This window comes from Vombatus ursinus, unplaced genomic scaffold (genome assembly GCF_900497805.2).
Source record: "Vombatus ursinus unplaced genomic scaffold, bare-nosed wombat genome assembly UNPS02014822.1, whole genome shotgun sequence".
Classification (NCBI taxonomy): Eukaryota; Metazoa; Chordata; class Mammalia; order Diprotodontia; family Vombatidae; genus Vombatus; species Vombatus ursinus.
Genome location: NW_020954600.1, coordinates 1,493,263 through 1,517,305, shown reverse-complemented (window position 1 = coordinate 1,517,305; position 24,043 = coordinate 1,493,263). Strand labels below are relative to the sequence as shown.

Sequence of the window (24,043 nt, the reverse complement as noted above, 5' to 3'; positions counted from 1 at the left end):
AAATACCAATGCCCAGAGGTGCAAATGGTTCTGCTTGCCATGGGTTTCATAAATTAACAAGCAGCACACTGTACAAAGATCACTTCGCAGCCCCTTTCTGGTTGGCCAGATGGGGCTGTGGGAGGGATCGGCCGCTACGGTGCATTGCTCTGCAAATGCTTTAGAAGCCCATCAGGAAGGCCTGAGGAAACGTTAAGCCAGTAGGAAACGTTCCCTTTTTGCTCCTCTCCAAGGCTATCTATCAGGTTTCAGGAATACTCTCTTTTTACTCCTGGTTTTCAGCTGCCAGTACAAATAATCCCAATGGGCCTCAGTCACTAGACTAGGTGGAGAAGCCTCTCTCAATGCACTGATCAGCTGGGCCTACAACATGCCTACCACAACAACCTTGGAGTTTGTGCTGTATGCATCCACTACCCTCGTCCCTGCCCCACGTGAAGCAGTGATCACCAGGGGCCTCCTCTTTTCTTTACAAAAATATAAAAATTCTGGAGATGCAGAGGAGACTTCATTCCTTGACTTGACTCTTTGAAGACAGTAAATCATGACGAATCCATGTCCCTGATGAGAAGCAAGGGACAGAGAAGAAAGGAACCATGATAATGTTAAGTATCTATGATTCTTTCAATACCCTCTGATCCAGAGATGCCCCTGCTAGGCCTAGGCCCTAAGGAGATCTAAGATTCAAAATTCCAACATACACCTAAATGTTTATAACAGCATTTTTAGAAGGAGGAAAGAACTGGAAACAAAATAGACGCCCAATGACTGGGAAATGGCTAAACAAGCTATGGTACATAAATGTCATGGAATATTACTGTGTTGTGAGAAACGATGAATATGAGGAATTCGGAGAAGCATGGAAACACTTTTATGAAATGATGCAGGGTAAAGTGAGGAGAACCAGGAAAACAACAGACACAATGTAAATGTGCTGTTATAAATACAACAATGTGAATGGAAAGAAAAAAATCCTAACCTGACCTCCACGTAGTTCAGCTTAGGCCTGAAGAGTGATGAGAATGCACTCTCCCCTTCTTTACGGCAGTGGGGGACGACGTTGATGAGGACAGCATGCTTGGCTGATGAACTGGTTAATTTTTCTGAACTGTTTTTTAATCTTTGCCATACGGAACGGGTGAGGAAAGGTGGAGGGATATATTGGGAAATGAATGCAATGTGAAAACAATAGATCATATAATTTTTAAAAAATCTTTCCCAAGGCAGATAAGCACCTTCTCTGTCATCTTAATCTCAGAGAACTGCACAAGGCACCAAGAGGTTACATAACTTGCTCCGGTCTTCCTGACTGGGAGGCCAGCTCATCTCTCAGCCATACATTACTCCAATGACATACGGCATCCTCTTTTATTAAAATGGGCATTTTTCAAAGCAGGATAAAAAATACCAAGTCAAGATAAATTCTTGCCTTGCTGACAGTTTTATCTCTCAGATATTTGAGGAAGCTATAACAATGAGAATTTCAATGATAAACTCTAACAAAGAAAAATTAACTAGTGAAGTAGAAAGGGTGGCGTTCTGCAGAAAAATTCCTATCAGGCATTGTGATTTGTAAGGAGGACTTCAGGCATCATCACACACGCACCTCATACTTCAGGAAAGCAACTGCAAAATGTTCAGGAAAAGATCTACCCCCAAAGCCAATGAGCGAGTGACTCCAAAGGAGGAAAGCAAGGAAGACATATCCAGAGAGATCAAGCCAACTTCACAGGCTGCTTTCTGATGAGGATGGATTAAAAAGAAGCCATTTAAAAGCAAGGACATAGGACCAAGGTCTGATACAAGAATGCAACACAAACCTGGAAGAAGACTACTTAGAAAGAGCTTGGGAAAAAGAATACGAGCATGAATGACAAGGCTTTTTAAAGGTGTGGTAACGTGAAGAGACGACAAAGAAAAATGCAGAACTCCTCAAACCCCCTTTTGCTTCCACTTTCCTTATCAAGGAAACTGATCTCCAAACTGGCTATAACTGGCCAGGAGAGAAGTGAAGTTCAAGGTACCCAAACAAAAAGCCAGCTCTTGGTTACTTTATATACAGTAATAGTACAAAACCAACTAAATCACAGCGAGCTGAAAGAGCCTGAGGATGTGATCACAGAACCACCTTCAGGAGTTTCTAAGAAGTTAAGGAAAAAGGGATACAGTGCCAGAAGGCTAGAGATGGGCAAACTTTCCTAACTGTAAAGAGAAACTGGAGGAGGGGTGAATCCTAGAAACTATGGGCCAGCAATTAAAACTCAATCCCTGGCAAAATTCAAGGGCTGAACCAAGAATGCTGTGATTAATGAATCAGCCCAGTACAATGGAAAGGTCACACTATTGGGAAACAAAGGACCTGGGCTGGTAACCCGGCTCTGCTATTACTACTCATGTAAACCTCAGGCAAGCTGCTTAACTTGTCTAAGGCTCTGCAAAAGAAGGGTCTTCCAAGGTCCCTTTCAGCTCTACAGCTGTGATCTTGGTTCTGTCCTGATCAACATCTACATCAAGGACTCAGCTGAAGAAACTGAAACTTTTGTCACACGTGCAACTGACACAAAGCCAGGAGGAGCAGTTAATAAGCTAGACAAGAAAATTAACATTCACGGAGATCTTAGGCTTTTGGAAGGTTGGGCTAAAATGAAAATTTAGAATAGGATTTGAACTTGTGGTTTCATTGGTGTATGGAAGTCCCAGGTAAGGAAATTCCCTCTACCAATGCTGGATAATACCTTTTTTATAATTTATAGTTATAAGAGAGATGCTAGAGCTCTGAGAGGTTAAGTGATTTGCCCAGGGTTACAGAGCCTATATCTATCAGAGGTAGCACCTGAACCAAGGATGGCTCTCTATCCACTAAACCATGTTGTTTCTATAAGATAGCATTAAAAAAAAAGATGAAATTTAACAGAGAAAAATGTAAACTTGCATTTGGGCTAAAAAAATCAACTTGAGAAGTTTACAGCAGTGAAGCATTCTTAGATTACTGCTAACAGTGCAATATAATTCAATGGTATGAAACAGCTGCCAAAACAGCTGATGTAATACTAGTCTGTATTAAAAGAAATATAAATGTTTAGATTAAAAGATGCAACACGGGGCAGCTAGGTGGTGCAGTGGATAGAGCACCAGCCCTGAAGTCAGGAGGACCTGAGTTCAAATCCAGCCTCAGACACACAACACTAGTTGTGTGACCCTGGGCAAGTCACTTAACCCCACTGCTTCATCAAAAAGAAAAAAAAAAAAAGATGTAACAGTCCTAAAGTATTCATCACTGTTCAGACCATACCTGGAGTACTGCTATCACTTTTGAAGGCACCGTATTGTAAAGTGGATGCTGCCAAACTCAAATGAATTAAGGAGGGCAAACAAAACAATGAAGAGTCTAGAAACCATATAATATGAGCCTGGTTGAAGGAACTAGGAATATTAATTCCATAAAGGGAAAATAGAAGAAAACTGATTATGTTCATCAAATATATGAAGGCCTGTCACATGGAAGATGAATTATATTTTGACTTTATAGCTTCAGAGGGGAGAAATAATATTCATGGCTGGAAATAAAAGTGAGGAATATTTTCTCACAATTAAAGGAAGAACTAACATTTACAATTCTCAAAAAAAACCAAATTTGCTATATGATGAGGTAATTAGTTCCCTGTAATTCTACCAGTGACACTATAAAGGGAAATGGGGAGGGGCAGAGTGGAGGGTGAGGGTGGGAAAGTAGGTGACTAGATAAGCCCTAAGATACCTTCTCTACCTAAAATAATCTTCATGTTTGTTTGGGACCAACAACGGGGGCTTAATTAGATGCAATGAAAGCGCCTCACTCTCACACACCTGCACCCAAGAGGCCATTTTCAGTCCCTTTACCAGCTCCTCTGTGCCCAGCTGGGAGGGTGTTTGATGCTCATCACTCTCCCTCCAGGGTTCACCCACCCAAAGAAGCAGGGCCCTCACTCAGCCTCATTGCCGCCTGTCCCCCAGCACACTGAGCTGGCCACTCCACTGTTCCCAAAGGAAAAAAAGAGACTTTCTTTTGGTACTTCTTGATGCAGGTTAAAATAATAACTGGTCAGTGGGAGATGGTATTATCCCTACTCAGATCTTCAAGGAAAAAGTTGTTCTGTAGTCTGTACATCCAGACACTAAGGTTCTATGTAACTCTCTGGTTCTAGCTCTCCAATCAAAGGTCAGATATCCCACTAACTCTAGTCTGGCTTACCATTGCTGATTTCTGGCAGGTCAAACTTGGTAAAGTCCCACCACTGGAGTCGGTAGGTGGTGTTGGCAATGTTACTGGCCACCGCAGACTGTCCATCACCAATTACTGCCCCTATGAAGGAAAAAGGGAACCATCAGCCAGTTTACCACAAGTTCCCATCAGGGAACACAATGAGACTTCATTAAGGTTTGTGAGGAAGAGGAGAAGGAGGAAAAAAACCCTCAATACATGGAAGTTAAGAATGAGGAGGAGAGGGGCAGCTAGGTGGCGCAGTGGATAGCGCACCGGCCCTGAAGTCAGGAGGACCTGAGTTCAAATTTGGCCTCAGACCAAACACTTGACACTTACTAGCTGTGTGACCTTGGGCAAGTCACTTAACCCCAATTGCCTATAAAAAAAAAAGAAAAAGAAAAGAAAAAGAATGAGGAGGAGAATGGAATAGCCATACCCCTCAAACAGTGCATTGCCCCAAGAGCAACTGATACACCTTTACCAGTAAGACACAATATGATAAAATTATCAGTTTAATTACTTAAACCCTACATTACTAATTAAGAGTTACCAAGTGTCCACAACATGTCAGGTGTGGTACGTGACACAAAATCCTGCGGGTTCACAACAACAAGAGGCACATGAGAAATAATGCAAACACTGGAAAGGATGGGAAAATGGGAGGGGGGTGGAGATGAAGGAGTTAGGGGTGGGTCAATCACAGCAGGGTGGAAGCAAGAGCAACAAAGAGAAGTGAGGAAACATTTCAGTTTCTGGTTATCTTTGGAATAGGCAAAGCTGTCTGAAAGAAGGCTTCTCCCCTTTTGTTCATGGCCCTTTTCCCACTAAAGCACTCCAAAAAGATGTTACCGCTGGGGAAAAGACAGCCAAGTTGATTAGATTGGAAAAGATAGCCAAGAACAAATGAGATGATATTTGTTGATCTCTTTAGACCCCTGGCATCTAACAGCAGAAATTTATGAGCCTAGCTTTGCTGCATCAGAATATTTTTATTAAGGCAATATTTCATAATCCCCTCACAAGAATTTCCCTGAATTCCCATTCTCTTTTAACGTCTCATGGTTTAACTTCTCTGAGATATATACTTCCGTATGACACTTTTTTCCTTGGTAACCAATTAAATAAAAAATGGATTTAAAAAAAAAAACCCGGGTGACACTATAATTTGCAGTTGTATTTCATTTTCATGAACATGTCATTTTCTCCTCCTCCTCCTTTGGAGATACATTCCACAGACACCCACCCCTCTGATCAGACATAGCCAAACCCTCCTGGGAGCAGAGACTGGATTATGCCAGCTCTCCAAGTGGTATGCTCTGCTTCCAATCAGCCTCCACTTCGGGAAATTGACAATATGAAGGCTTGTCTCACATCTGACACAATGAGCAGCCATACCTGGATTCCTTGGTCATGCAGCGCTGTACCGCACTTTAAAAGGGCTTTCATAAGAGCTGGAAAGGCCCTTAGAGCTCATTTAGTCCAGACCTTGAAGTTTAAAGATGAGGAAACTGAAGCTCAAGAAGTTAAGTGATTTATCCAGGTCACAATGGTTCTTAAGTAGCAGAGTTAGAATTTAAATTCAGGTCAGTGACTCCCAACCTAGAGCTCTTTCCAAAATACCTCTCACTGCTTCTGTGTGCCACCTTATTTTTCATGGTGTGTGGGTTGTTTTGCTACCCCTGCTATTCAACTATGTCCACTTCATAAAATCAAGAGATATCAGAGAAAGAAAGTATTTGCCATTAGGCCACTAACTAGGAGAAGAGAATGTTGTAGTATGTTGTATAGCTCTAATAACTGGTCTTCAGGAAGCTCCTTCTAGGAAGAGTAGTTTGCTGAGCATTTCCCTGTCCCAGTTGAAGCTGCAAAGGGAGGGTGGTTAAGTATTTGAGGGGTACAGACACCAAGTTAAAAACATAATTCCTGTTAAGATATTTTTCATGTGTTAGTTTTTAAAATCTTCCTCATAGCAACACACTGAACCAACCAAGGTTTTCCCACAGGCTAAGAAAGAAGACATGGTTTGAGATATGATCTTGTCCTCAGCCTTAAGCAGAGCATCCACAGCACCCATCGAATCCAATTTACTCTTATGGCTTCTGGGGTTGATCACTCAGCAGGCATAAATACCCTCTCCTATTAAACTCGATAAAAATATCTAGCCATAATTACTGTTTGACCTGGTCCATTTTACTAGGTCCCTTGGACAAAGGGAAAACTTAGGTTTTCTAGAGAGCCTATGTCAAGAAAGGCAGTATGGCATCATGGAACGAACACTGGACTGGAAAGGAACAGACAAGGATTTGCATGCTGGCTTGAACCCTCATTAACCCTTGAACATTAGCCTCTCAAAGTGTCAGCTGTTTCAATTGAAAACTAGGTATAACAACATGTGTGACCTACGCAGTCATAATGTGCTCACGGTCAAGTGCTCTCTCTGACACACACTGGTTGGGACGCTTGACAAGTCCCTGAACCTCTCAGTGCCCCAGGCAACTCTCAAGACCCTTCAGTTGCAGAAAAGGGGGTCAATCAGCATTGGTGGAGAGAGTTTCTTCACTAGAAGTTCCTTATATCAATGAAATCGTATTTCTCAGTCCCTCTCACCAATTCTATTATTATAAAATACATTGATTTTTCCAGAGATCCCCTGATTCTGAAAAAATAAGCTTTTTTTGGTTCTAATATCTGTTGTTGCTGAGGAGGAAAGGAGAAAGTATCTAAGTACATGCACAATCTATACCCTCTAAGCCAGGTGACAGCTGTTACTTCTACTCCAGGGTCTCAACATCCTCAATTTCAGTAGCCTCTTTTAAATAAGTAAATGTAGTCAGCAGATGGAAGTCTGCTAAAGAATAGTATTTCTGTAACCTTTTGCTGTCGTGTATTGCTAATCTCCATTATGGAAAAGAACTTCCCAGTAGATCAATGTTTTTAATGGCGGTCTCATAAGTAACATCCCCTTTGGTGAAATCATAACATGGGATTAAGATGCAAACCCTGTGTTCATGTAGCTTTACTCTGCTCATCACTTGATAGGGCTCAAGGAAATTCAAGGGACTGAGAATTCCCAGAAAGGCCTCTAGGGCCTTAGTCTCTGGGACTCAGTAACTCCTATGTAAAGATTTTTGAGAATGAGCCCTCAAATAAGTTTCTCTTGGTATTCCTATGTGTTCATCTGAGTGGTCAGAGACCTGCTTAATTTCTTCTACTTCTTTTCCCTTCTGCTTCTATTTCCTTTTTGTCAATTGCCACCATGTGAGCATTTAATATAACCCAAATAAAATGGAAGAGGGCCAGTTCATATATTCATTCAACAGTCTACTATATGTATGACACTGTGCTAAGGGTTGGTAGGGATTTAAAAGACATATGCTTCAGAGTCCCTGCCCTCTAGGAGCTCACAACCTAGTTGGGTAGATAAGACATCCACACCCACACACCCTTTCTCCATAAAGCCATTCCATCACACATTCATAATAACAATCTTCCCTTCAACCCTGTATGGGACTTTATGTGTCTTACCTACTGGATAGAATTTAAGCTCTATGAGAGAAGAGGCTGTGACTTATCTAAACCTCATATTTCTTCCAGTGCCCAGAACATAAGAAACAAATAATAGTGGAGTTTAAGTGATGGTTAAAGATCTGCTGACTGTGATCCCTAGTAACTGAGTAGGTAATCCATCCTAAGCCCCATGTCCTAGAAGGTAGTCTTAGAATCAAAGAAACATTTAAACCAGTTCTTTGTGAAAGAGCTCAAATAGAAGAGATTTCCTTCCAGGGGTGCTCAAGTGAAGGAGGGAACTTGGAACTAAGAAGACACACGTCTCAGTGACACAAAACCATAGATTAAGGAGCTAATGATGCCAGCAACAGATCATGTTCCGTTACCAGGTACTTGTCTGTTGGCACAGCTCTAGGCTACTTTAGCTTGACCTTCGGCAACAGCATGGAAGAAATTTCCCTCCAGCCTTTGCAACAAAAATAAAAGCAAAAACAAATTAAAAAAATTTTAGCAAGTCTCTGACCACCCGCATGAATACATAGGCATACCAAAAGAAACTTATTTGTGGGTTCATTCTCAAAAATCTTCACATAGGAGTTTCTGAGTCCCAGACACTAAGGCCCTAGAGTCTTTCTGGGAATTCTTAGTCCCTCGAATTTCCTTGAGCCCTATCAAGTGATGAGCAGAGTAAAGCTATGTGAACAACAAAATAAATGTTAAGAACTCCCAGTTTAAAGAATAACCAGTTATGGCACTGCAGGTAGATATGATGAGGAAGCACAAATATTCATCCTTAGAAAAAAATACCCTGGCCCAAATAGCAGGTAAGAACTTAAAAGAATTTGACTTCAAGAATGAAGTCAAGAAATCTAGATGAACTCTAGTGAGGCCTAAACCCTGCATTCTTCAGCGGTTGGTCCCTGAGACTTTCTGCCTTTCTCCTCACTCCCCCAAATAGTCAAGAGCTGGAGGAATGGTAAGCAAAATCCTGGGTTCTGAATGGGATGTGCTCTGGCCACAATGACAGCTCAGATAGCTTGCCACCTGCATTGTGATTCCTTCCCTCCATGGCATGCCAAGTGAAATTAGTATAATACATGGCTCCTCTCATGAGGACTCAGGTATCAGGCCCTGAATGAGGATCTCATCCCAGCGAAAGAACGTGTGATCACAAAAGCAAGGGCAGCAACCCAAAGCCAGTGACGTGGTCACTAAGAGGAAAGAATGACCAAAAATAAGCCAGTCACCCCCTGCCTTGAGACAAGCTTCCCAAGTCTTTACCTGGCAAGCTCTACAAGCCTCAGAAAACAAGATGTGTTGAGCTGTACCACACCTTGAACACTGCAGTCTTTTGTTTCTGGTCTCTTCTCTCAGACTTATCTCCTTTGATGCTTGGAAAGAAGAATTATAAACATCTCTACCAGCATCTGAAGAGGAGCTCAGGGGATGGGGGAGTGAGGGAGAAAATAGGGGAGCCCAAAAGAGCACAGATAGATGATATTATTCCACAAATGGTTTGGTGAAATGACTTGAGAACCAAGAGCCATTAGTAAGTGTAGCAGTATACTCAGCTTTGGGAGCGAAGAAAGAGACAGGTGGTGATGAAGGAGAAAAGGAAAGGATTAAGCTGCATTCCCAGCCATGCAAAATCTGCTCTATTTGAAGCTGCCTTCACACATGACAGCTGCCTTTGACTATGCTGCTGCTGGGAAGATGGAATGGGAACAGAAGCCTGGGGAGGGAATACTGATTGGGTTGAAAACACAATCATTAACTATGTCTTCCATTTGACAATGTGCAAAGAGCTAAGAATCAGCTAGCTGGCTACTGGAGCTGTGACTGAATAGCCCAAAGAGAACAACCAATCAGTTTCATCAAAACCTTTCACAGGATCATACAGCATAAGCGTATGTGGACATAAGATGAGGACAGATTGTGTACCATTTTTTTTTTTTAACATGTATTTAAAATGGTGTCTTAGGAAAGGAAATGGTCCTTTCTCTTCCTGGATAGCAAAACCAAAATTTAGTTTGAGAATCCCCAGGCCATAACAGAACTGTAGTTATGCTCATTCACCAGCTCAACTGTTCCCTGGAAGCTCTGATAACACCGACTCTGCCACCCAAGGCCACCGGGTCACACAAGCCTCTCCTCAGTTTGAGACTTTTGACTGAAATGGCCACAAAGAGAATACATCAGATTTTTCTCTAGAGTTTACTAAAAATGACTGGCTGCTTCTCTGGTCATATTTTCCAGAAGTGGTCTGAGGGGCAGTATGGTGTAGCAGACAGAGAGTCGGGAAGCCCTGGGCTGAAGTCTCCCCTCTGACATCTATTGGCTGTGTGACTCTGAGTAAGTCACTTAACCTATGAGTGCTCTGAACAACTAAGCTGCACTATAACTGCTGACCTGCATTGGTGGAGGGAATTACCAGTTAGGAAGTACAGTACAGCGGAAAGAACACTGGATTTACAGCCAGAAGGAAGGAAGGAAAGAAACAAATACTTATTAAGTGGCTACTGTGTGTCAGACACTGCGTGAGGAAATTGTGTTTCAGAGGTGAAGTCTTTTGCCAAGATCCCACAGACAGTAAGTTTCGGAGGCAGGCCTGGAACACAGGCCTGTTGCCTAATTCAGTGCTTTTCCCACCATTCCATACTGGTCCTTCCTCCTGTTGTTTCGGTTTTTACAGACTTAAATACATGCAAACTGTTAATGACTTTATGGATTTCAATTGGGCCTCTCTCTGCTACTTACTTGATGCCTGAGTATGACAAAGTCACTTTCTCCCAGAGGTGTATTCTTATCTGTAAAATGGGGATAATAATATGTCTTCTATCCATTTTACAGGATTTCTGTGAAGAAAATTGCTTTAACTGTAAGGAATACCTCTACTGGTCTTTTTTCAGCCCTTTTCCATGTTGAAAAGTCTCCATTTTTTTAGCCGGTGGTCACATCGCTAATCTCCCTAGACTCCCTCGACCAGGCGCACAGTGGGTAAGAGCACTGGGCTTAGAGCCAAGAAGAGCTGGGTGCAAACCCTTCCTCGGATTCTCACTAGCTGGGTGACCCTGGGCTAGGCACTTCACTGCCGTTTGCCTCAAGCTCCTTATCTGTAAAATGAGAACAATGACAGCACCTTCCTACCAGGGTTATTGCGAGGACCAAATTATACACACGCACGCGCACACACACACGCATACACGTACACACACATATATGTATAAATGCTATCATCATCATCATCATCATCATCATCATCATCATCATCATCATCATCATCATCAGACGGTTGCCTTTCACTGGACCTGCTCCATCTTTCCTGAGCTATGGCACTTACAGGCATATGCAACATCCTTCTAGCCCCAGGTACAGCATAACTTTGTATAAGGGAGGCAGAAAGATTTGTGGTAATGAGAACAACAGCAGTCTGTGCACACGCGCGTGCACACACACATGCACGTGCACACACACACACACACCCCCCCTACCGTGCAATTACAAGACGCTTTCTTCACACCTCTGTGAACTGTGACTCTGTGCTGTGTGCAGTGACTCCATGAATTCCTCTTATTTCACTGATGGAAATCGAGGCTCTAAGAGTGACTTGCCCACAGTCTCAAGGATAATGTCAGAGCCTGGAATCAAATTCTAGTCTTTTGCCTCCAAACCCAGTTAACTGTTCATTATACCTTGTGGCCTTCCCTGTTTTATACCCGAGGATAAGTTTAACTCAAACTAAAAATGACAAAGGGAAGACAGGGAATTCTCTCTACAGAAAAGATAAATTCCTCATTCAGATTCCCCATAGCCAGAAGCTGAGCCTTCCCCCTAGCCTGGGGCTCAGCCGGAAGGTAAGTGTGGTACTAGGAAGACACAATATACTCTGCTAAAAAGAAAACCTGATGTGAGGCTCTGGCTCGTCTGGTATTATAGGTTTAAGCTAAAAGAAAAACCTTCTACATGATGCCATGTCATACCACAGGCCCTAGGAATAGTTCTGATGAGACTAAGTAGATGGGTGTTTGAGCACAGGCTCAATGTACTGGCAAGGTGGTGAAACAACAACTGGCCCCTAAACACTGTGTGGTGACAGGTAGCTACTGCTCTGTGATTTGGTTGCTTGTTGTTTTGTTTTGTTTTGCGAGGCAATTGGTGTTAAGTGACTCAACCCGGGTCACATAGCTAGTGTCAAGTGTCTGGCCTGAGGCTGGATTTGAACTCAGGTCCTCCTGACCCCAGGGCGGGTGTTCTTTCTACTGTGCCACCTAGCTGCCCCCAGTTCTGTGACTTATGAAATTAAAGATTATGTCTCTAATTTAATATAGCTGTCTCAGTATGTCCATGACTACCCTAAGGTCAATGCTACCATGTCCAGGAATTTCTGAAAGGTCCCGGATTCAATAGGAGTGCTGTGGTCCAATAAAAATTACACATTCTGAGTCTCTTAGTTCAGCATGGACAGAGCCAGGTTCCTAAATGCCTCATCACCTACTCAAGAGCCCAGTAACCCTAAATAATAGCCCAAAAGGAGGTGAACTAAGCCTGGTCCTCACTAAGGTTGCCTAGTGGATGGCCTATGAGTGATCCTGGTCAGAAGACACTGAGAGCAGAAGAGGGTGCAGTACTTGGAAGAACAGTGAATCTGGAACCAGTTGACCTAAGTGCCCATCTTGGCTCTACTAATTAGCACCTACGTGACCACAGATAAGTTATCTTCCTGGAACTTGGGTCTTCTTACCAGAAAAATGAGGGCTTTGGACAAGATTTGGACGCCAAGGTGCTTGTCCAGCTGCCTATCCTGTGAAGTGTCTGGGGACGCTGTGCTGAGTCTCATATGCCTCCACAGAGGGTATATGAGACTCAATAGGATATGTGTACATCTGGGCAATCACTCATTATACATGAATTATACATGAATAAAGGATGAGTTCAGAGTTGTATTGATCTCTTCACTGAAAGTACTGAAGCCTTTGAAATGGATACGATTTTTATGTATAGCTGGACAAAAACAGAGGTCAAATAGTCTAAAACCATCATGAAATATGGCAGCAAGGTGTAGTGGAAAGAGCCCTAGACTGGTGAATCCAATGTCAGAACTATTACTGAAGGGTGAGCTTTCCTGGGTGAACCTCACCAGGCTGTTCATTGCACATATGTCTCCTACCCCCACCTTTCTCTAATATCCCTTTATGTGCTATTTTCCTCCATTAGACTGTAAGCTCCTTGCAGGCAGGGGCTATCTTGTATCTGTAACCCCAACACTTAACACAGTGTTTGGCACATAGTAAGCATTCATAAATGCTCTACCTACCTACCTATGTGTAACCTATCTACTACCTCAGATTACCTATTTACTACCTATGTTACCTACCTATATTATCTACCTACTACCTGAGGTTACCCACCTATCCCTCTGGGACTTTGGGCAAATCATCTAACCTTTTTGGGCCTCAGTTTTTTCTTAAATTGAGAGGTTAAGCTAGATGATCTCTATATGTCCTTGCAGGGACCCCAGCTAGCATCAAAAATCCCTAACAGTTCCATGCTACTGACAGTATCACTGGCAGCTGTCTGGGCTCAACAATCCAAAAGCCCATGAGCTTTAGGGAAATTGACCTCATGTGCCCATCCCACATATCCAAGCTCCTTCAATGTACACATTCTAATAAGTCAAATTACGTCCTCTGACACTAATGATGTAATTGGGACATGCAATTATGAAAGAACATTCAGTTACAAATAAATGAATATCATTACATTCCTTCTACTCACGAAACTGTTTAGGATAAAAACAAATAAGCTCACAAATGCATGTTACTCAAAAGCTTATTAGGAACCCAAGGTGGGTTCCAAAACTGAGAGGGGTGTGTGTGTGTGTGTGTGTGTGTGTGTGCATGCGCGCACGTATGTGTGTGTGTGTGTGTGTGTGTTTCTTTTTTTTTTTTTAAGGGGAAACTGAGGTGGGAAGAAAGGGAGACATTCCTACTAGGCAAAGCTTTCATCTGATAAAAGACATGAAGGTGGATGAGCATTTAGAATAACCTTAGTTCCCACCTCCCCCTAACCTGCATTTGCTATATCTGGATCCCAGTACTTCTGGGAGGAGAATACCATGACTCGGTTGGATGGGCTCACAGGGAGGCCAGAAAGCTGAAACACCTCCTTCTGAGAGGTCTGCAGTGGGGAACACTGGGGACAGGGTGGTACTCACTTTTCAGCTCCCTGGAGATGAGAGCACAAAGGAAACAGAGATGTGAACACTAAATAGCTCTCGCCAGACACATGACATAAACTGTTAGGACTTCTGGAGCTCTGGTTGTTTGGTGGAAGCTTGAGTGATCAGGCAGAGCAAGACCTGAGGATCTTGGGCTTGTCAACAACAGGAGAGAATCAACCTTCACTGCTGCAATGAGGATGCAGATTTTTAAAACCCTAAAATCTGCAAGGAGGGGAAATGGAAATGTGCTGAACGTGGGTTTGACTGGCAGCTTTCCTTGTCTGTCGATCACAAGGTAATAAACACTGGGAGATGGCAGAAAAGAAGATAAATGCTTTCAGCAGCACTATTCCCCACCCTCCCCTCCTCTTCCGCCCCCACTCAGCACATGACAAGTGAGTTAAGCAAGAAAATAAATCAGCTTCTTAACCAACTCTTTTGTTAAAAACTTTTCTTACAGGCCACCTACACGTGAATTACTGCTCTATGAGCCTACATTCTCCTTAGGGGGCCCAGCATGGAAAGGGGGAGGGGGGTGCTAGTCAGATCAACACCTGCACATTTCAGGATACGGAGCTACGTGGAGAAGCCAGGAGTTGGGCCTAAAAACAAGAAGAAAAGGTCAGCCCTGACCCCGAGGCAGACAAGAACATCCAATCCAAATTCAGAACCAGTTCTAATCCACATGCGCAAGCCCTCCATAAGATCTCAGCTCTGGAAGCACTAGGAGGGGCCTTCAAGTCATCTAGTCCAACCCCTTCACCTCACAGGAAAGGAAGGGACCCTTTCTATGTCCTCCTTATACAGAGTGCAAGCGGCCCAGAAGGGAACTGAATGCAGGATCAACTCCAACTCCAGTACTCATTCTGCTCCCCAGGGCAGGCGGCGCCGAGGTGACAGACAAGCCTCCCGCCTCAGTCTGCCACGGTGGCGACACAGAGACCCTGGGGCTGCTTCTTCAAGGGTACCAGGACTGATCTCTGAGGATCAAGAGAAAAGATCCTCATGGGCCTAAGGGGAGAGAATAAGACCAAATTTTACAGTTGGAAGAGACTTCAGACATTATTAGACATTGCACAGATCAGGAAACTGAAGCCCAGAGAGGGAAGCGAATAGTCTAAGTTAATGCAGGTGAATAAATAGCAAAGCAAGGACTCCAAGCCAAGTTCACTGACTCTAAATTTAGGGCCCCTTTCTCACTAGAGGAGAGCTGGAGAGTAGGCAAGGTTGTGGACAAAGTTAGTTAGGTTGTCCTAAGCTAATTCAGCAGACTCTGGAGCTGCCAATACCATATCTACATTCCATTTGAAATCAAGGAGAAATCCATCAGATTGGAGACCTTTTTGGCTTCCCACAACTGTAGCTAACATTAATGGCTGATAGCAATGAAATCGGTGTTTGAGGAAGGCCAGGTAGTGTCTTCTGAAGCATAACTATTTCCCCATGGCAGGTGAACAAACAAAAGTTCCATCTAAACTTTGCCTGGGGTATCCCTAAAAACGAAGTCTGGGAACCTCCATAAGGCGATTTTGCTCTATCTGACCAAAACAACCCCTTTCACCACACAGGCTACCCGCCATATTCAAAGCAACTCCCTTTGCAAAGAAGACTACACTTTTTTATTTGGGACACAGCTACTCACACAAGTGAGGCAGGCATACTGAGTGACGTGTGGTGCAGAGCAGAGCCCTGGTCTGGGCTGGTGAACAGCTCTATTCCATTCACATGGAGGCCTCCTTCTGAAATGGACACAAAAACTAGGGCTATGTTTTCGAGAGCTGGGAGCAGAGAGCTCTTCACAAGAAGAGAGTTTGAGTGACAGACGATTAGAAATAATTTTTAATTAAACGCTCACAGTTTAGACATTAATGCTAGGCACAATTAAGAAGCACAACCAACGAACCACATAGCCAGGGACTGTAATGGGATGGCTCAAGAAGTTGGAAAGCGATTCTGCTTGGCCCTTCTATTCTTGAAGAACAAATCCCATTCCATCACCAAGCCTTCCTGGACTGAAGAGAAAGCAGCCAGATTCACTCCCAAAGTAAGCTTCTCAGCTCTGTGTGTGAGCACAGAGACACCTACTCATAAATGCTCCACCATACAATCTGTGAGGAGTGCAGAGATTTGTACACGGGTATACATGTACCTATGTGTTTTCACCATCTCTTGCTTTTCCTTGATCACAAGGGACTTGAAAGCAGAGGTCCATTCTTAACATTCTTTATGCCCTCTTAGAACCCAGAATAGCATTAGATATACTAGTAAGTATTCAATACGTGTCCACAAAAATGACTGATGGGAATACCTAGGAAAGTCATTTCTCATCCTGCCAGATAATGCTGCTTCTTGTATATCTAAGCTAAGTTTTTTTAAACATTAAAATTAGACACACTTGTTTTTCATGAGAAGAGGGAGATTTCAATGTCCCTCCATCACACATATAAAGAAATGGGCACAGTGAAGTTAAATAGCTCTAAATGACCAGGTGAAACTAGTCTACACCAAACTTTGGTATGGAATTTAAATGACAACCATCAGACATCACCTATATTGCCAAAGAAAGGAGGAGACACTTTAGGAAAATAAACTATATAGACACAACTTTGGAGATTTGCTCCTTCAAATGTTCAAAGGCTCATAGATTTAGAGCTGGACAGGCCCTCAGAGGTAATCTAGTCCAACGCTTTCATTTTATAAATGCGGAAACTAAGGCTCATAGAAATTAACTGATTAACATGAAAGAACTGCGATTCAAACCCAGGTCCTTTGAATCCAAATGCAGAGGTCTTGTTGATGCACCACACTGTCCTCCCATGATGCTTCAGTCTTGTCCAATCTGGTGTGGTGTGAAGATAGACTCATTATGAACTTCTGAAATTCAGCAGAGATAACGCTCAGCTCACTTGGGATTTAACGTAAAGATAGCCACCCTTCCTGGTTAGCTAAAGAAGCGTGTATTTCAAGTTTGGGTTAATCCACTTTACCCTGCCAAATCTGGAGAAGAAAGGAAGCCGCAGACTTTGCAGAGCCAGGTAATGCAGACCCAGCTCCCAAACTCGGGAATCTCACGGCCGCCATGTTCCTGGCTTCACCCTAGAAACAAAATAGTCAGGCAGACACCTAGCCTGCGGCTCGTTTCATGCACGCTGCCTTGATGCTTCACGGATGTCTTACCTTGAAGAAGGGCTTATTGTTCATGTTAGGTCAGATGGATCTCTGAGAAAGCCTGTGGCAAACAAGTAGCTGGCAGAAAGAGGCTTTTCATAAAGGAAAGGAGAAAGAGGTTAAGATCTGTTTCCCCTTCTGTCTGAATTGTTTCTGTGTACTGCACAGAAAAGACAGGGCCTGCCGCTGTTTTGCCTAAGTGCACTCACATAATCCAACTAGCCAGAAGGTAGGCATTCCTCCTTCCAGGGCAAACATGCTGGTCACCACAGAGAGGTGAAGGTTCTCTTTTGTATGACACTCCCGTTGGGAGAAAAATACAAAATGCTTGCAGGTAGCACTATGCCATGGTCCCATCTCCTGCACTCACTCAACCCAAAGTGACTCCTTGGTGCTGAGAAAGCCCCCACTCAACCAGCAAGAAGAAACGTTTAGAATTCTGAAAAGCCTTCTGGAAAGTTAGTGATACACTGTCAGATACGGTCATACCAGCCGAAACTCTCCTATCTGGAAAGGCCCTCCACAATCTGCCACCATTGTATCTTTATGGATTTAGCTCATGTACTCCCTTCCTTATAGTCTACATTCTAGCAAAATCGGATGATTATCTATTCCCTGAATACATCATACACTCTATTCCCTACATGCTTTTGACTATGATAATGTCCCCACTTCTCCTGTCTTTTGACTGTTGAATTCCTACCCAATCTTTAAAGCCCAATTCAAGTACTACCTCCACTATGATGCCATGCCTGACCTCTCTTGGCCTGGAAAGACCTGCCCCTCAGACCACTGACAGCACTTTTACATCTAATGTACTTATCATGTAATTTTTTCATGTGATAGTTTTGTATCTTTTCATCTTCTTTTCTCAGTAGACTGTAACTCCATAAGTGCAGGAACTATGTCTTATTTAAATTTTCTATCTCTCTTAGCACCAAGCACAGTCCCTTATACACAGGAGGAGCCCAACACATATTGGTTAAGTGACTGTCAAATCACCCAAACCCTGAGTGTCTACTAAACACAAGCTTATATTTCACTTTAAAACAGTGCGGGCTCCTGAAAAGGTTACTTTATGCAGAGGTCAACAATATCAATAGGGTTTGAGAAATAAGTAAAAGAAAAGACAACAATCATCACTAAACTACTACCCTTTTTAAATAGATCCCAAACAAATAGGGCTGTAAAGTCTTCCGCTCAGAGAGATCCTCAATAGCTCTCCTGAATGGCCTTGGGAAATTCTACACTAGAAGAAGGTCTTCCTGCAGCCTTGTATAAGGCTCTTGCCTAGAGGCCAGTACGATGAGCATAGCCATTTCATGCTCTGAAAAATCAGAAAAGGAGAAGGGATTTCCACTAAAAAATGCTGAGCAGTCTTAGATTTCGGTTTGTGTTCAACCAATAAACATGGGTGTTGAGGTTAAAAAGCCAATTTCCAACGACAGATGAGGAAGGGCTTGCAAACAATGAACAGAATCAAGCAGTGGAACAGACTCCAGTGAGAGAGGGGCAGGTGACAGAGCAAAACTGCAGCTGGAGATCAACGCTATGAAAGCGTTACCGGAAGTCCAAGTAACAGGATGCAGAGACATCAGGGCTCTAGCAAGGCCTCAAGAACAGAAAAACAGGCTTAGAAAAGGCAAGTGAGGAAAACTCCTTTCTAGGGAAAACATTTTCACCAAGAAGTCCCTAAGAAGAGAGACTCTATTTGATTGGTGCAGAGAGCCACTCAGGCCTGGGTGGCTAGATACTCAATAAGATAATCAAAGGGACAGCTCCTACTACTGAGATGTGTCAGACACTGACAGGAGTCCTTTAACTCAGTAGTAGAGAAGGCTGCTGTCTGATGCTATGCCAGAGAACAGAGTCAGCTAAAGGGAAAGAAAGAAAATGGTGGAGGAGGCTGCTGGGCTTGGTTTCTAGTTATTTCTTTTCTATGTTTGCATGTTTGCCAAGGGGCCACAGAAAGGGTACATCTAAAAAGATCACTTACCCCACCAAGGAAGCAAAATTGCCAGATGAGGAGGACAGATCACAAACGCTACCAAAATCAAGAGGACCTGGGTTAAGATCCCACCTCAAATATTTATTAGCTGTGTAACCCTGAATAAGTTACTTAACTCTCTAGTCCTCAGTTTCCTTGTCTGTAAAATGAAGAGGTTGGACTCAATGAGCTCTCAGGACCCTTCTAGCTCTAAATCTAGGGTGCTAAAACAGAGATCATTCTATTTCTTCAACCATCAATGTCAACAAATATTTATCAAGTGCCTATGTGCCAGGCAATGTGCTAGGCTTAGGAGATACAAATACAAAAAGTAAGACAACCTCTGCCCTCCAGAAGTGCACATTATACAAAGGGGAAGCAATGCGTTTACATACAAGTAATTAGGGGAACATACAAAATAAAGATACAGGCACTAATTAAAGGAAATTAGTAAAGGCCTTCTGAAGAAGGTGGCGCCTGAGCTAGGCTTGGAAGGGAGTTGGAGATGAGGAATGAATTCGGTCCAGGCACAGACAGACCACCTATGCAAAGGCAGGAAGATGAAAAGTGAAATGTCAGGCCCTGAAAACAGCAGGAAGGCCAGTTTGGCCAGAGTGCAGGCTGTGTGAGGGAGAGAACGTATCACAGCCTGGAGACAGGGGGAAGCCACTTAGCGAGGTTCTCGTTGCCAAATCAAGTCATTTGTATTTTACCCTAACGTCACTGGGGAGCCGCTACAAGCTCTCAAGCAGGAGAATGATACAGTCAGGCTGTGCTTGAGGGACAGCAATGTGGCAGCGGGATGAAGAGGCTGGAGGCAGACAGAGGAAGAGATTACTGCAGTAACACAGGCTGGCAGCAGTGAGGGCCTGACCTAGGGTGGTGGCCCTGGGCAAGAGGAGAACAGAACAGAGGTGAAACATGCTAGGCACAGAGAACCCACCAGACTTGGCAACTGGCTAGTACAGGAAAGTGACAAGTGGCTTGTGAACTCCAGTGACTGAAGAGATGTAGGGACCCTCAACAGAAACAGGGAGATGGTGAGGAAAGTGAGAAGATGTGGCACAATTTGGCTGGCCTAAGGCCCTGTCCTGAGAGCTAAAGCAGCTGCAAACTGCTTTGCAGCTCATCAACGCCTCCCCAAAGGTACCTTCAGGAGCTCCCTAGAATCAAATACAAAGGAGCCCTCGGACTGTTTCTTCCTATTCAAGTACTCTGTCTCTTGGATACCTCCAGTTAGGCAGGCCCTGGGACAGGTTCAGCTGCTGCTAAACAGCTGAATGTTAATAAAATATAATAAGCTTTCCAGAAGAGCAAAAAAAAAAATGTGCCTCCAAAGAATACCTTTCTTCCTAGAGCTCAGGGTACTCTGTAGATTTTTTTTCCCCTTAATTAATCCCTGAAAGGTAGGTGTAGCACAAGATTCTCACTGATGAAGATAGATTTTATCAGGTTAAGTGCCTTCCCCAAGGTGACAGTGAATAAGTGGAAAAGTCAAAATGAGAGCCCAGGTCACACAACTTCTAGTTTGGTTCTGAATGTGAGAGCATAAAAAAAGAAATCAATCTACCTTCAGGAAAGCAAAAGCTTGTTGACTAAAAAGCATGGCTGCCACCGCTGCCACACCCCCCCCCCCCACCCCACCCCATGGGTTTAGTAGATATATTTTAATGTAACATTGAGGAGAAAACCGACAGATGGTATTTGTAGAATAAACTTCAAAGGTTCTCAGTGCTCATTAAAGGCTACAACGCCCAGTGGAGTGTCCGAGGAGAGAATGAAAGAAAGGGAGTTTGCTCAGACTGGAACAAAGTCACTAACTTTGTCTGAAGAAGGCAAGGCTGACAGAATGGTGCCCAAGGAGGCAATCCTGGACAGAAAATCAAGCAGGAGTTTGAGATGCGGTTTAAAGTGACTGGGAGAAACAGTACAGACAACGTGTGTGTGTGTGTGTGTGTGTGTGTGTGTGTGTGTGTGTGTGTGTGTGTGTGTGTGTGTAACTTTCCAGGTTATATCCCTGTACCAACAAAGTTTATTATTTTTACAATACCTGTAGGAGAAACTGACATGAGGAAATCAAGTCAAGTGGAGCTGAGAGCTAGAGAGCCATTCCTTTTCACCACAGCCGCCTCCTAAATTCACCGATTTACTGACTGATGGAGGGTGGTGGGTAAGGCAGGCAATCAGGAAGGGTATTGGTCTAGCCAGATTCCACAGGGTAAACCCAAGCTCCTTGAAACCTAGGGTCATAACCTAGGCAAATCCTACATTCTCCCCTCACATCTAGCAAAACCCACAGAAACAGCTTATGTCTATCTAACTTACTGAACTGAATCTTTCTGAGAATAGTGCTTAGGATACAAATGGGCTTGAAATGATTCTGTCTTGACCTTTTCCAACTATAAAGAGAGAGAACCCACCCCAAATTTTGTTCCACAGAGGGCCTAAAATTACAGAGTCAAGAGTTTAAAGCCCAACCTGGAGCTTTTCCTATGACTAACAGATAAGGACATGCTGGAGGTAGGAGAAAGTAATTATACTGAGTTGACAATTCCCTATGTGCTCTATACATGAGGACTCAATTCACATCTTTCACCTTCAGGCATTTACACAGCAAAGATTCTAGAGATGGACCACGATTCTAGTGGAACAAACAGATGTTAGGAAAGATGGAAAAACTTGCAATGTGGTGGAAGTCAGGGAAAGAGAGAATTCAAGGTCTTTACATGACTAAGCTGCCTAAGAGATGTGGAATTCTGATGGTTTATTCAATCAATCAATTAGCACCTATCTATAAAAAGTAAATATAAAGTAGTTAAATTCAAGGCAGTAGGACAGAAGGCAGTAGCAGTTGGAACGAGAGAAGATGAGAAAAAGCTTTACAAAAAATTTGACATCTGAATTGTATTTTGAAGGAAGAAGCCTCCTCTATCCCAAGGCAAGAGACAGGCTAGCCAGGGTGGAGACTGGTATATAATCGGTGCTTAAGAAACTTTTGAGCAGGGGAGAATTCATGATCAAACAAGAAATAGAGAGGTTCAGGACACATAAAGTGAATGATTTTGTTCACATAAAATTAGTTTTTTTCTCACCAACAAAACTAATGCAGCTAAAATTAGAGGAAAAGCAGGAAACAGGAAAAAAAAAATCTTTGCACCAAGTTTCTCTGATAAAGATCTCATTTCTCAAAAATAAAGGGAACTGAGCCAAATTTATACAAATAAAAGCCATTCCTTGTTGATAATGGTCAGGCAGTTTTCACAGGAAAAAATAAAACTATCAACAGTAATATAAAAATGCTCTAAATCATTAATAATTACAGAAATGCAAATTATAACAACTCTGAGGTACCACCTCACATTCATCAGGCTGGCTAAAGTTACAGAAAAGGAAAATAAATCCCGGAGGGATGTGGAAAAACAGGTACACTAATGCACTGTTAGTAGAGCTATGAACTAGTCCAACCGTTTTGGAGAGCAATTTGGAACTATGCCCAAAAGGCTATAAAACTGTGCATACCCTTTGATCCAGCAATATCACTACTAGGTCTATACCCCAAAAAGATCAAAGAAAGGAAAGCAACCACATATACAAAAATATGTATAGCCACTCTTTCTGTGGCAGCAAAGAACTGGAATTTGAGGGGATTTCTATCAATTGAGGAATCGCTATATGAGTGTAACAGAATACTATTATACTACAGGAAATGATGAAGAGGATGGTTTCAGAAAAACCTAGGAAGATTTATAGGAACAGATGCAAAGTAAAAAGAGCAGCATTGAAACAATTTACACAGTAACAGCAATACCGTAATGACAATCAACTGCAAAAGACTTAGTAATTCTGATCAACATGATGACCCACATAGTTCCAAAAGACTCATGATTAAAACTGCTATCCACCTCTACATAAAGAACTGATGAATTCAGAGTACAGATTACAGCATGTTTCCCTCTTTCTTGCTTTTTCTTGTCTCCCTGCCCCCCCCAAGATAGCTAACGTAGAAATTTGTTTTGCACGACTTCATATTTGTAACGGGTTTTATATTTCTTGCCATCTCAATGCGTGGAGGGAGGCACAGGGAGGGAGAGAATCTGAAACTAAAAATAAATAAAATTGAATTAAAAAAATAAAAGTAAACCATTAAAAATGTTTGAGTAGGGGAGTGATGTGGTCATACCTACACTTAATAAAAATCATTTTGATAACTCTGTGGAAGATGGATTGGGCTGAGGAATGGCCTGAGTTTGGCAACAGATTGGATATGGGGGGGGGGGGCGCCCAAGACAGTGAGAGGCTGAGGATACTGTTGAGGTTGAGAGCCCAGGAGACTACAAAGATGGTGCTGAGCTTGACAGTAATAGGGAAGGTTGGGAGGGGACAGGATTGGGGCGGGGGGAAGTGATAATTAATTAGTTCTTGAACATGTCAAGTTTTGGATGTCTCCTGGATATCCAGTTCAAGATACCACAAATGTAGTTGGAGATCCAAGAACGGCAATCAACAGAGAGACGGGGGAAGGAGACATAGATATGACAAGAGGATACAAGTAGGTATTAGAGAGGATAATGCCATAAACAGTGCAGAAGTGAACTAAACTCTTCTACTTCTCACAGGCGGTCATGTTGCTTTCCCTTGGCAGTTTCCAATATACAGTATTAAAAATATTAAATCTGGGGTGAAGGGAGTATAAGAAAAGTACAGCTCAACAGCTTATGAATAGGGACACTTGGATTTCTTTTCTGGACAGTTCTGACCTTAATCCCACTTGAATTAGTTCTTAGTATTTCAAAGGATGCTAAGTAGACTTGACCAAGAAATTAAAGCCCTGCACTCTCAGAGACTCTGCAGATAGTCTAGTAAAATGAGAGAGAAAGAGAGAGAAAGGAGGAAGGACACTGGCAGGAGGGTAATTAGA

The 24,043-nt window shown here is 42.9% G+C and overlaps 1 protein-coding gene across 7 annotated transcripts in view; it reads right to left on the bottom strand.

Moving 5' to 3' along the window:
• Nucleotides 1-24,043, bottom strand: part of AMBRA1 (autophagy and beclin 1 regulator 1) — a 189,589-nt gene that overhangs the window by 63,093 nt on the left and 102,453 nt on the right. For all 7 annotated transcript variants that reach the window (XM_027837760.1, XM_027837762.1, XM_027837761.1 and 4 more), the window contains one exon: nt 4,232-4,342. In XM_027837760.1, coding sequence (XP_027693561.1) covers nt 4,232-4,342 — 111 coding nt within the window. The remainder of the gene's footprint in view (nt 1-4,231; nt 4,343-24,043) is intronic.